At 41.6% G+C, this 14,103-nt stretch overlaps 1 protein-coding gene across 1 annotated transcript in view; it reads left to right on the plus strand.

Annotated features, from left to right (window-relative positions):
• Positions 1-1,844: 1,844 nt before the first annotated feature.
• iqsec3a (IQ motif and Sec7 domain ArfGEF 3a) overlaps positions 1,845-14,103 on the plus strand; it is a 78,699-nt gene continuing 66,440 nt past the window's right edge. Inside the window, exons 1-2 of the mRNA XM_026327382.1 lie at positions 1,845-2,027; positions 2,079-2,695. Of these exons, the coding sequence (XP_026183167.1) occupies positions 1,845-2,027; positions 2,079-2,695 (800 nt within the window). The remainder of the gene's footprint in view (positions 2,028-2,078; positions 2,696-14,103) is intronic.

The following is a 14,103-nucleotide window of genomic DNA, read 5'->3' on the forward strand; positions in this document are numbered from 1 at the left end:
AAGTCATTTATGGCACAAAGTCTGATATTCAGAGTCAAGTCAGGTCCATGCAACAAGCTACTTATCAATATTAATACTTTATTAGCATGCCTTCAAAAAGAATAAAGCAGTTCTTATTGCAAAGTGCAAAGAGTGAGAAATCACTCTAAATGCTGTAGTGATAGAATGATAGAAAAGCCATTGCTTCAAATGGAATCTCTTCAAATATGTATGTAGGGCTGAGTACCATGGCTATTCAAAGCAAAGGCAGAAGTCCATGTTTCTTTCAGGCACTCTTTGTTTCGAAAGGCGACTTTCTGTTTCTCTTAATGTAGCTTTGGGTTCGGGATCGTGCACTCACTCTGTGTCTGATACGCTCTGCATCAAATGCCACTGAATAATGAGAGAGAGAATGCAGCTGTTCTACTTTCAACTTAGCAACAAACCCAAGAAACAACAGCACTCTGGGGAGTAAGCCTATATCGATATAGCACAGTTTTGAAATTTAAAGTTCTGGAGGAGGATCCGAAGACACAGCAAAACTTTAACACTGCCAACCAACTTTCAAACTTCTCTTTTTCAAGAATTGGGAACAGGAATTTCAATCTCACTGATGTCTCTATGGTCATACAGGTTTTAAATGTAATGAAATTCAAAGCTTTATCTTAGATTTGTGTGCTTAGTTCAAAAGGACAAAAAAAAAGTCCTTTCATCTCAAGTTAACTTCCATCTCAGATAATTGCATATCACGCTTTGAGCCACGTCCTTGTTGTGTGTTCTGTGAGGTAATTTGTGTTAAAGATGGGCTGCACCTTTCCCAGCAAAGAGCCTGTAATAAGTAAGGCTGGACCTTGCAGATGTCACCCAAGCCACCGCTGGCACCATCTCCATTTTTACAATCCTGCCGCAAAACTCATTTTTGGCTCTGTCCAGCCATGTGTTGCCGGTCGGGTGCGCAAGCCATTTTTCACTTCATGCAGCTTGTAAAGCAGCCATATGGAAGGAAGGACCTGGCTGCACCCGCACTGGCTCACCACTGAAGTCCTAATATTTCACTGTCTCAAGGTCATACCTTATTTATATTGTCTTTGAGCTAATTTTAAAAACTTTGAAAAAATTCAAACTTTTAACAATATCTTTCTCAAGAGCAAATAAATATACAAATTAATTTCAGTTTTTTCTCCAGTCCCATAAAAAGTAAATTCATCTCTGCATATCATTAACGTCACCCCTGTTGGGGATGAATGCGACAGACTGTCCTTAGCATCATTAGATTCTGACACTAATTAACAGTGATCAGAGTGAATCATGAATAAACAATGAAAATTTTTAACAAAAGTGAGTGATCGGGTTTTCTTCATCTATTCTTCATGCCACTGTAAAAACCTGTGTCAAACAAAAACAATTCTGCTCATTACACATACGAACAAGCTTTGGTTGACAACAGCAGGGTGAATTCCTGCACATTTTCAATGCAACAGCTGAATGAAAGTGCAAATCTGAAAAGTATCGCAATACGTCAGCCACAACAGTCGCACACCCTCGGTGAGAAATTACATTAGTGTGTATCAGGAGACGTAATCTCTGCAAACCTAAAACCCATTTCCTTCCCTTGCCCTGCCTGCATGCTATCTGTCTGCTTGACTTTATTTATTTTTATTTGGTGAACACAAGAGAGACCAAAACACAAACAGCCTCCTTTGTCTGCCCCGCTGTAGATCTGGCCCTGACGGGGATTACTTTGAGTGGGACTTATTTTGCAGGGAGGACACTGGTCAAACATTTTGCTGGGCCACAAGATGCAAAGACTGTTTTCATGTGAAACGTGCAAAACGGCTCCCTCATTTCCCCTGCGTGTTGACGTCATGCGCCCACTACGGCGCCACCTATCCACTCCTCTGATGTTGTCCCCCCACCCTTTCGCTTCTTGCATCAGCACCATTTCTGGTGAGCGAGAGAGAGAGAGAGAGAGAGAGAGAGAGAGTGTGAGGGAGATTACCCAGCCCCTCCAGAGCGTAGAGGCGTCAGACGGCCGCCAGAACATCCCGGTTACGCACAGCTCAGAGGCCCCATCCTCAGATCGCAAGAAGAGAACATAGCCGGGCACACGGCCACAGCTACAGCTAGTAATGGAGAGCCTGCTGGATAATCCAATGAAAGCCGTTCTTTACCTGAAGGAGCTCACTACTATCGTCCAGAACCAGCAAAGCCTGATCCAGACGCAGCGCCAACGCATCGACGAACTCGAGCGAAAGGTTGAGGACCTGATCGGAGAGAACCGACAGTTGCGGGATCCCCATCACTACGTCCAGCAGCCCGCTCCACAACATCACCACCACCATCACCACCATCACCCGACTCATCGCAGCGTCAGTCCCCAGGCACCAGCCCATCTTCATCAGCACCAGGGAAGCAACAAAACTGCGGCTCACCTCGGCCAGCAGGCGCAGCAGCATCCACCGCTGCCGGCGCAGCAGCAGCAGCAGCAGATTCCTGGCCATTCGGCTCAGCCTCAGCAACACCCGACCCCTCCTGCGCCGTCCTCCCACCACCCACAGCAGCTGCAGCTCGTCCCCACTTCGCCGCAGTCGCCCAAAACGATTCAAGTCAGCCCGGACTCCGCGGAGGAGGGCAAGAGAAGCCCCTGCTGCAAGTCCCTGGTTCCGCAGACTCCCACCGCTCTCTGCCGCTCTGTTGGACTGGCCAGGAAAACAGAGTAAGTAGCGCTCATGCTGTGTGCACTGCAAAAACCCCAAATCCCCATTTTAACGGGGATTTACAGTAAATTATGAGGATTCATGTTCCCGTTTCAAAATCCTCTAATAAAAACGCCGGTTTTCTAGATTTTATATCTTGATATCTCTTCCCAAATAACATTTTATTAAAATGCCAGAAGCAGCAGTGTGTGTCTAACAAGTGACATTATTTCAGGCTCCATCTCCTGACTCACAAAAGGCACATAAAAGACTCAATATTACATTCAGTGACCCCAATAAGATGGATATTTTTGCAGTGTATGAGCCCTGGGCTGAATTTCTAGTCTGACTACTGGACAAGTGGCCACAAAAAAAAAAAAAAAAAAAAAAAAAAACGCATCAAGGGGTATTAGATATAACGTCAAAGCCTTTTTTATCACCCTGCTAATGAAATGAATCAAAGTGGGAACTTTTTTGAGGAAAACTGTTGTAGAAGCAAAACTCAATTAGAGAAATGATTCTGGAAATCCAGTAAAAACTGAAACAGTGAAGATGTTGCAGTATTAGCAGACACCTCTGAGTCCAGGGTTGAATCACACATGATTTACCTCTGATTAACTCCACACCCCCTGACAAGCTGGGGCTTAATGTCCTGACAGGTAATTCAAGCTCCTCCTGTATTTTCACATTATTCATTCAGTTGGTGCCCTTTTAAATCAATTGAATGCTTAATGGATATTGATTTTGAGGACCCAGGCGGTGTTTTAGCAGTGGTGGTTTGTTAATTCTGCACCAAAGTAGACTGTCACCTCTCGGTGGGACATGACAGTGGAGCTGAAGTGTTTTTTAGGTGATCACAACCAAAGTTTGGTTAAATAATCCCTCTGTTTCGGCTAACGTCCCTGCAGAGTTGTTGCAGTGCTCTGTTTTTCTTAGCATTTCCACACTTTGACTGTGGAATGAGCTGAGTATGTTTCTTTTTTTTTGTAATGCATCTGTTTTTAGGCTTGGCTGAGGTAGCGATTTCACTGTTGCCAGGAGAGCAGGCTGACACTGTAAACACAATTACTAAAACAAACTAAATGCCAATTCCTAAAGGCATATCACATCTTCACATATGAAAAACACCTACAATTGAGGGTTGATCGTTCGGGCTGTGGGCAGAGCTATTAACAGTTTGTTTCTCATTAAGACACAGGCTGAAAGATGCAAGACCGGGAGGGATATTTCTATCTGGGAGAAATAAAAGCAAAGACAGCAAGATGTCAGCGTTTGTGGCCAAACCACCGTTAGTAACACACCTCGAGAAGCTTAAATCTATTTTTCTGTGGATATATTCTCCTCAGTCAGTGTCGTCTTTTAGTATCCCACGGAGATGCCGCTTATACAGACCATTTATTCTAATTTTTTGGGGCATCAAAATGAAAATCAGAGCTGAGACAATTGTTGACAGAAAACTTCAGCGATAGTCTGTGAATTGTTCTTTTTTCGAGCAAAAAGGTTCCCAGTTTGTATGTGTGCTGGTATGTTGGTGTTTTTGGGGTTTGCCGGTGTTGTCTAAACAGAACAAGATGTCTGAAAACATCCATCCAATATCTGTACCCACTTATTCCTAACCAGGGTCACGGGGATCTGCTGGAGCCTATTGTCTTAAAACATGCTAAACATAAAACATGGGCTCTAGAGGCACTTTTTAGACCCGATGATTGATTTAGAAGATAATTAATAATGCAAAGTAATTGCTTGTTGAAGCTCTAGAGGAATTTTTACACAGTGTTACGGGGTATGCCAAGGCAGATAAAATGGCAATCTACACATCCAAGATCCTCTCAGGCTGTTGCTTGTGTTTTGGTGATATTGGCCTATAAAGAAGAATCAGGGTTGTATTATATATTATGTAAGAAATCAACTACAAGACATCAACAGCAGACAAGATTTTTAAGGTTAAAGCTGATTTCGGTATTTGAGGGTTTAAAAATCTGATAAATTCATCTGATATCTATTTTTAACAAAAATACAAAACATAATAAAAGATAAACAGTTACTAAAAGGAGCACAGGGAGTGTCCGAATCAGATTTCACTGGCATTTACTTGCCTCAATGTGCGTCCGTTTATTTCTTGTGTTTTTCCACTGGTCTGATAATCCCTCCAATATTACCAGTTCTAGCCAGCTGTAATGGTCAGACATTTGCTAAAGGGCTTAGTGTTAATTCTGGAAAGGCGCAGAGTCTCTGTTTAAACCATCTGAGTCAAACTACCAGTATGATCTCTTTAATGAAAATGAAAATGTGTTTCCTGTGCGCCACCTAATGAAAACCACCACCGGCTGGTTTCCATAACTGCCTCACTGACTCTTTCACAGAAAAACATAAGAAAGTTTATGTGCTGGCTACAGGAAGCTGTCAGAATTATTTTGGGTATATAAAAGGAGAGGTCAGGGACATGGTTAATTATTATTACACATGAAAATGCATGTCCTTACCATAAAAGGCACAGATCCACAAAGTTATAAGTTAAAAGTTAAATTTGGTAAAATTTGGACTGCTTCATTGGTGACACCTATACACTCTGGTGGGTGTTTGTATGCATATATGTGTGTGTAAATACTGTCTACATACTGTCTTACAATGCTGAGTCAAAGCAGATTTGATCTTTTTAGGCATTGATCAACAAAAAAAGACCCTTTGATGTCTAGGTAAAGAAAGATCACTTAAAATTGATTAAAACAAAACAAAATACAAATACTTGATTGCATTCTCTTGACAAATGAAGTACACACACACATACACACACAAATCCCCTTTGATTCACTGCTGTAAAAGTAATGACAGACAAAACTCAAAAACCTTATGTGCTTCAGAACTGTCCGTGGTGCTGAATCTTTTTTTGCTTGCCACTATCAAGGTCACATGAACTACCTCCGCTGGAGACACACACACTAACACACACGTCACACTGAGGCCCATCTGTTCCGCTCGATTACATTAGCATTGTTTCTGTTAATCCAGATCGATTTATCAAACCATAAAAAACATAATTCCTAAAGAGCATGGGGCCAGGAATAGTACACATTTGCATGGATACCAGAAATAACACAAGTGCTGTCACATGAATTCACCCAGACATGGACAAACACACACACACACACAAAGATATGAGTTCTACAAAATAAATGTCAGGGGGAGGATTCAATAAGTGGGTTCATTCGTGATTTAGCAACTATGCCCCCTGACAGCTGTGTAGAATGATGAACAATGAGGGAGAGGAAGAGAACTCGAGTGAGAGAGAGAGAGAGAGAGAGAGCGAGAGAGAGAGAGAGAGCAGACTGTATACTGTCTTACCCATAATGTAAAAGCAGTGATACATGAAAGGCAGGAGATGTGATGTAGCATTGTAATTTCCACTCAGACATTGATCCTGGTTAGACAAAATGGGGTATTGCAGAACTGTCAGTGCCACAGATACATTTCTATTACCAGGAGGGTGACAGGCATGAGCGTACTAATAACGTAAGCGTAAGTGTGTGTTTATGTGTCTGTGTATTTATCCATGTTACTCCTAGTCCCATGTTACCATGAGGAATTATGGGCATGAGTTAGCAGTAGGCATCTGGGGGCCTCTCTAGTTTGACATTTTTACAATGGAGTTCCAACTTTAACGTCATTCTCCCAACTCATTTTTGTGTTTTAACTTTATTAAAAGGGAGCAGAAAATCCATTTGCAAAGCTCCAAATCAAAAATTAAATGACTCACTCGTGTCGTGCGTTCCTGATCTCAACCGGTGGCGTATTTTGCTGCTACCTTAAGCTTTGAACAGTGAATGCGGTTGAAATGTTGTGTCTGGTGTGAACTGGAATTTCTCAGGGAGGGAATCTGAAGTGCTGCAATTGTGCAATCCTGTCTACTCCTCTTTCTTCCCCCTCTCTCTGTCAACTGTGCCTCCCACTCTGAGCTTCCATTGTTCCTGTACTCATTTTCTCCCAGTTTCTGACTCGTTCCAGCCTAAAAATGATAACTTTCCTCGACTGTTCTTCTCCTTTTCTTTTCTCCCCTTCATTTAAACTCAGCGTCTCCAGAATTTCTTCCTCTCCACATTCCTTCCTGACTCTCTCTCCCTTCCTGATTCTCTCTTCTATAATCAGCAGCTTATGCTACAGTAACCTTCAATGCAGTCTGGATCAGTATTCAGTCCCATCCTCTAACCACTAGGCTTTCCACCATTTAACCCATCTCCTCGCTGGGCTGGAGCCTTCAGTCCACCCTGTCCTTTGCTTCTGTGTATATGTTTGGGAGCTGCCAAGCGAGTGTGTGTTAAAATGAGAGTGTGTGAAGGTCGGGCCGTTTTTAGTAGGTAGTAAAGAGGAGTCATAATAGGTGGTGTGTTTGTGTGTGCAGAGGCGCGTGCGTGTCTAATAGACAGCAATCCCATTGCTTGAGGTGGAAATCCCAGGGTTCTCATATAACTCCAGGTGCTTCTCTTCTGCTTCCCTGCCTCCCCCTCACTCTCACAGACATATTAAGCTCTCGGTCTTACACAAAAAACACACACAAGCACAAACCCACAAACATGCCACATGCCACCTGGCAGCCCGCATGTTTTTCCACATTGGCTATGACTCCCTCTGCTCCCACCATGCCCTCGTTTTCCTCCAACTGGCCCTATACCAGGCAGAGAGCTGAATGTATGCCATGTCCTGGCTGTACAGACAACACTTAAACCTGGAGACTTCAGTACACAGACATACACTGTAGCATGCATTACAGATTAGCCCTGCTGATTGCCTGCTGGATGCTGCACTGTCTCCTTGTTCTGATGCTCTTAGATCAATGAGTCTGGAGCTCTGCCAGCACAGGCTCCACCAGCTATGCTAACCCTTTAGAGGCACGCAAGCCTTGATCTCCTGCTATTATATGCTTGTTTTAAAGCTAGACTCTGACTTTAATCTAAATCTGTCATGGGCTTTTTCCTTTACTCTAAATAATATACTTTGTACCTGCAATGCATAACCAACACAAGGTTAAACACACTAACTTCTGTGAACTGTGTGGTTTGCTGAAGGTAAGTCAGACCTTAAAAGGAATTGTTTGTCAAGCTGGACAACAATGTCCTTACTAGATACTGACAGTATCAGTTATTTGTTAAAATGGCTGAAATAACACACAGCAAAAACACCAGTGTTAAAAAAAAAAACTCTGCTGATTTAATGCTAAAAAGGCTTTACGTGTGTCCGCTGTTCCCATATCAACTCTTTTAATGTTGATTTAACACTGGTGTTTTTTTGTGTGTATGTTCATGTTTTCCTGACAAATAAAGTACAACATTGCTGCTTAGTGTTATCCAACTAATCATTTTTGAGGCCAGTGTTAAATCCAGAACCACGTTTCCGCCAACAATTGTAAGGGAAATATCTTGTTTTTTAGCTGCTAAATGCCACGACTTGTGGTCGCGAACTTTATCTGTTGGTAGTTTGGTTCTGGGCAGGTGGCATCGAGTGGATTTATGAAACCATTTCTGTTGAAAGCAGCTGCCCTCTGCAGCAAAAGATGCTGATCATTTTACAGGCGATGTTGATACATCATTAATATACTGATTAGCACAGCTGTTACTAGAGGAATATACTTAATCTTTCCACTTAGTTTAATCAAAACAAAAGAACATACTACTAACAAGTTTCATCAGAATTACTTTCTATGGCAGAAACAGTCCTCATGTAAACATTGAGACTTGAGGTGTTTTAAAGGCAGAAATTAAATTCCATTCAACTCATGTTATGTAACAATGATGGCACATATCTCAAAAACCTTGGCACAAAGACAATTTGCATAGCTAAACAGCATTAGGGGTAAGCGAGAAAATAAATAATGCTTTGTGATTTGGGTGACTAGAGCCTTAAAGAATGATAATTTCCTGTCTCTGGACTGTGAAAGCAAAGTAGATCCATGCCTGCCTCCCAAAAGACAACAGTGGGAGGGATTCAGAGAAAAGCAGATGGATGGATGATGGATGTGGGGAGTTCAAACGATCCTTTCTTTCTGTATGCCCTTCTTTCTCTTCCTACTATCACTTGAGAGGTAGATTCTACCCTTCTGCTCTTTCCTCTGCTTCCTCTCCCCCTCAGTCTGAATGGAAATCACATCTGCTCGGTTATGACACAGGGTAGCTTGACTTTGCTACTGCTGGAATCCAAATCATGAATATCACATTTGGTGTGTAGTGGTTTTAAATTGCTTCATTTCTCAGAGGACGTAGCTGCCGGGTGATTCCTGACTCCCTGGTAGAATATTAGCTGTTTTCATGCACAAGTTGAGCAGGGCAAGACAAGACAGTCCCAGTTGTCTGTAATCCAGCCATGTGTGTGTTCATGTGGGTGTGTTAAAGACTGTGTTGTTAATGTATTGGTGGGTACTTAAAAGCACATGAGAACTGCTGTGGGATTTTTTTTTTTTTTAACATTTATATCCTTATGTATATGGTAATCAAGGACGGACACGTTGTTTTGATCAAGTTTAGTTAACAGAGTAGCTGCAAATACATAGGTTTGCACTGCCCAGCAACATCCGGGATTATCTTTCAAATAATCCCAGATGTTTGACATGACAGGGAGGGTGTGATTTTAGTACAAATTCAAGAATGACAGACTAAATGACAGACTGACAGGCCAAATAATTAGATACATTAGAAAACATGACAGGGGCAGGAATACTTGCACAAAATGTACAGAAAAGCCCCACAGGGATGAGGAGTCACAATGTCCCTCTTTCCTAGTAATTTGGGTAAAATGCAAATTGTTTCTTTGAAGTGTCTCTGTGAATCCCAATCAATCAAAATGACAAAGTTTGGCACAACCATAATTTTTTTTCTAAACATGGCTCCCAAATGGCAGTCCTCTGTCACTCTGTCAACATGCCAACACACTAAAAAGACGTCATTCTCCATCCTTGACGCTTTCAGATGTCTCATATGACATTGTATTTTATAGAGAAAATATTGCACACCCACACCGCCGCTCAGTGTTGACTTTACCATGTTTTTATTGTTAGTTTAACTGTTAGTCATGTACACTAGCTGCACAGTGAGTCGGCACCTTCGTGGTTGGAGGTAGATTATTCACCCATCTGATTGATGCATTTCGTTTCTTTTCCATGCAAATGAACAGTAGGACTAATGAGCAATCAGCAGAGTGTGTGCGCCATTAGTATGCAACCCGCATGTTTCAGAGTAGTGGTTGCAAATGGAAATGACTTCAGTATTGTCATCTAGCATCACTCACTGTGATTGCATAAAGCAGATGATTTCATTAAATAATCAAAGCTTTCCTCCCTGCCCATCCTTTTAACTCTGCACATTACATTAGAGATTTTATTACTACTGCTCTGAGAAATTTCAAGTTTTAGTAAGCCACGTGCATACTTAAATGTAATATCAAAACAAACTCTTGTTTTCAACATTAAAGAGAATCACTGTTGAAGATGCAATTTTAAAGGAGAGGCTACTGTAACACATGCTTATTTATGAACAATAACATTTTAACGGCTGCACGTTACTGTTTTTCATTGGAGAAGAAAATAATTAAAGCACGTGCATATGTGATTAGTGTAGCACTAGATGATACACTCTTTGTATCTTGCTCTTTTAATGGCTTTGTAATGCTGTACAACCCGTTTTATCTTTTAGCACAAAATGTGCTATTAGCTGGCAATGCTGCTAACATATGCAGTGTCGTAACCAAACAGATGTGTTGACCCTAGAATAACACTTCTTAATGTCCTGAAAATGATGCATCCCATAAAAGTGTGTTACTCAAGTGTTTCGCCCCGCAAAGATGATGCTAAAATGGTATTTGTGGTATTCGTCAAGGGTGGATAACACTGGGGCACATTTCTCTGTAGTGACCTAAAGGTCTGTTTGAAAAAAAAAGGAACAGTGAGCAGATATGGAAAAATGTCCGTCCATCTGTCGCTGAGATTTCACCTCCTGGGAGATTAGAGCTCGAAATCCCACAGCAGACAATTCTAATTGTTTTGCACCATGTGTGCCTTTGTGAGTGTGTGTCCAAAGAGGATTAGGCAAGTGGTTAAATGATGGGCTCGTGTTAGTGCTGGACAATCCGAGGAAAAAAAATCTGACTGCCTGCGATTGTTATGTTGTGATTATTAACTGAATTTCTATTATTTTCTGTAAATGAAACTAAAGCCTGGTGTCTGTGGTCTATATGAAACAACATACAGTGTTATTGCACTGACAGAATCAGATGAAATAATGCAGTTGCTTGCTGCTCATAACTGCCAAGTGCTGATGGATTTCACTCACGTTTAATTTGTGTAAGATTATTAAATTATATTCATGTATAGTAAGAGATTACTGTTCATTAGCATCTGTCTAACAAATTTACAAATGTTGACACCCTTGCCAGCTGGCTACAGTACATGCTAGTTTTATGTACAAAAAAATATATCACTCCGTTGGTCTTTTATGGGGGCAGCATGGTGGCTGAGTGGTTAGCACTGTTGCCTCACAGCAACCCGACCTTTCTGTGTGGAGTTTGCATGTACTCCAGGTACTCCGGTTTCCTCCCACAGTCCAAAAACATGCATGTCAGGTTGATTGGCGAGTGTGAGTGTGTGAGGTTGTTTGTCTCTGTGTGTTTCTATGTGGCTGTGATAGACTGGTGCCCTGTCCACGGTGTACCCCTGCCTTTCACCCAGAGAGAGCTGGGATAGGCTCCAGCAGATCCCCGTGACCCTGGTTAGGAATAAGCGGGTATACAGTGGTGTGAAAAAGTGTTCCTTCCTGATTTCTTTTTTTTTTGCATGTTTGTCACACTTTGTTTCAGATCATCAAACTAATTTAAATATTAATCAAAGATAACAGAAGTAAACACATCATGCAGTTTTTAAATGAAGGTTTTTATTATTAAGGGAAGACAAAATCCAAAACTACATGGCCCTGTGTGACAAGTGTTTTCCTCCTAAACCTAATAACTGGTTGGGCCACCCTTAGCAGCAACAACTGCAATCAAGCATTTGCAATAACTTGCAGTGAGTCTGTTACAGCGCCGTGGAGGAATTTTGGCCCACTCATCTTTGCAGAATTGTTGTAATTCAGCCACATTGGAGGGTTTTCAAGCACGAACCGCCTTTTTAAGGTCATGCCACAGCATCTCAATCGGATTCAGGTCAGGACTTTGACTAGGCCACTCCAAAGTCTTCATTTTGTTTTTCTTCAGCCATTCAGGGATGGACTTGCTGGTGTGTTTTGGATCATTGTCCTGCTGCAGACTTCGCTTCAGCTTGAGGTCACGAACAGATGGTCGGACATTCTCCTTCAGGATTTTTTGGTAGACAGCAGAATTCATGGTTCCATCTATTACAGCAAGTTTTCCAGGTCCTGAAGCAGCAAAACAGCCCCAGACCAGAGTTTGGGATGATGAGGTAATCATATTTTACTGTTGGTATGATGTTAATTTTCTGAAATGCGTTGTTACTTTTACGCCAGACATAATGGGACACACACCTTCCAAAAAGTTCAACTTTTGTCTCATCAGTCCACAGAGTATTTTCCCAAAAGTCTTGGGGATCATCAAGATGTTTTCTGGCAAAACTGAGACAAGCCTTTATGTTCTTTTTGCTCAGCAGCGGTTTTCGTCTTGGAACTCTGCCATGCCAAGTCTCTTTCTTATGGTGGAGTCATGAACAGTGACCTTAACTAAGGCAAGTGAGGCCTGCAGTTCTTTGGATGTTGTTGTGGCGTCTTTTGTGACCTCTTGGATGAGTCGTCGCTGCGCTCTTGGGGTAATTTTGGTCGGCCGGCCACTCCTGGGAAGGTTCTCCACTGTTCCATGTTTTCACCATTTATAGATAATGGCTCTCACTGTGGTTCGCTGCAGTCTCAGAGCTTTAGAAATGGCTTTATAACCTTTTCCAGACTGATAGATCTCAATTACTTTCTTTCTCATTCGTTTTTGAATTTCTTTGGATCTCAGCATGACGTCTAGCTTTTGAGGATCTTTTGGTCTACTTCACTTTGTCAGGCAGGTCCTATTTAAGGGATTTCTTGACTGTGAACAGGTGTGGCAGTAATCAGGCCTGGGTGTGGCTAGAGGAACTGAACTCAGGTGTGATAAACCATAGTTAAGTTATGTTTTAACCGGGTTGGGGGGCACTTTTCACACAGGGCCATGTAGTTTTGGACTTTGTTTTCCCTTAATAAATAAAAACCTTCATTTAAAAACTGCATGATGTGTTTACTTGTGTTATCTTTGACTAATATTTAAATATGTTTGATGATCTGAAACAAAGTGTGACAAACATGCAAAAAAATAAGAAATCAGGAAGGGGGCCAACACTTTTTCACACCACTGTAGATAATGGATGGATGGATGGTCTTTTATGAACAATAATAAAGAGCTTTTCATACACAATATAAGGTACGTAATGTACAGTGTCATTTTAAACGATTATTATTGGGGTTCATTTGTTGGCCACTGCTCTCCAACCAACATAATGTCACTGTACACTCAAACACACACACACACACACACATGCATGCAGAGGCACACAGTTGCCTAGGGAAATGTCAGGTATGGTTAACTTTACGACCCAGAGTAATGTTCAAAGCCAACCACCTAAGGCTGTGAGGCATTGGAGAGCTGATCGGAACAGGCATAGCATGTCCAATCAGTTTTCTTGGTCTTCCCAACAAATCACACCAAGTCTCAACCATGATTTATTGTAGTGTGCAAGAGAAAAAAATAAAAAAAAAAAAACACTGGGGATACACCCACTCAGTTACTAAATTACTCACTTACTCAATCGCTCATTTATATTTTAAACTGTTTTTCACACATCATCCATTTACTTTGTCCTTTGTTTCAGATATAGGTCACCGGTATACATTATAAACGTATATGCACTTTCCTGCAGTTTTTATTTCACGTTACAGAAAAGAGCACAGTACAGTAGGGTAGAAAGCAGTAGACTAAACAGTATGTGCCCATGCTGTCATTTTCCGGGCTAAATTTGTTTAATTGAAATTTATTTTTAATGAGCATTTTGGGTTTGCCACATAGTAGTATTCAGAGGACCACAGAAGTATCTTGCCCTTCCCGTGCACTGTGGTTATATCATCAACGCAGCCCCGTCTGTCAACCCCTTGACGCATGAGGTTACATCATCAGGTACGCAGTGCCAGTGGGAGGGGCCGATGACTCGATCAGTGATTTCATTGGAGGTTTAAACTTGGAGCAAATCCTAAAAGATCCAAATGAGCCAAGCAGGACATGAAGGCTGAATGAGTCATGTGTGTGGGAACTGGAGTAAAGAAGTTATTGTACTTGAATAATGTGGTAAAAAAATAGCTTGTTTTCTTTTTTTTTTTTTTTTATGTCTTCTCCATTATCTGCCTACATCCCTCATCTTCCTCATTCT

Source organism: Mastacembelus armatus, chromosome 23, assembly GCF_900324485.2.
Source record: "Mastacembelus armatus chromosome 23, fMasArm1.2, whole genome shotgun sequence".
Classification (NCBI taxonomy): Eukaryota; Metazoa; Chordata; class Actinopteri; order Synbranchiformes; family Mastacembelidae; genus Mastacembelus; species Mastacembelus armatus.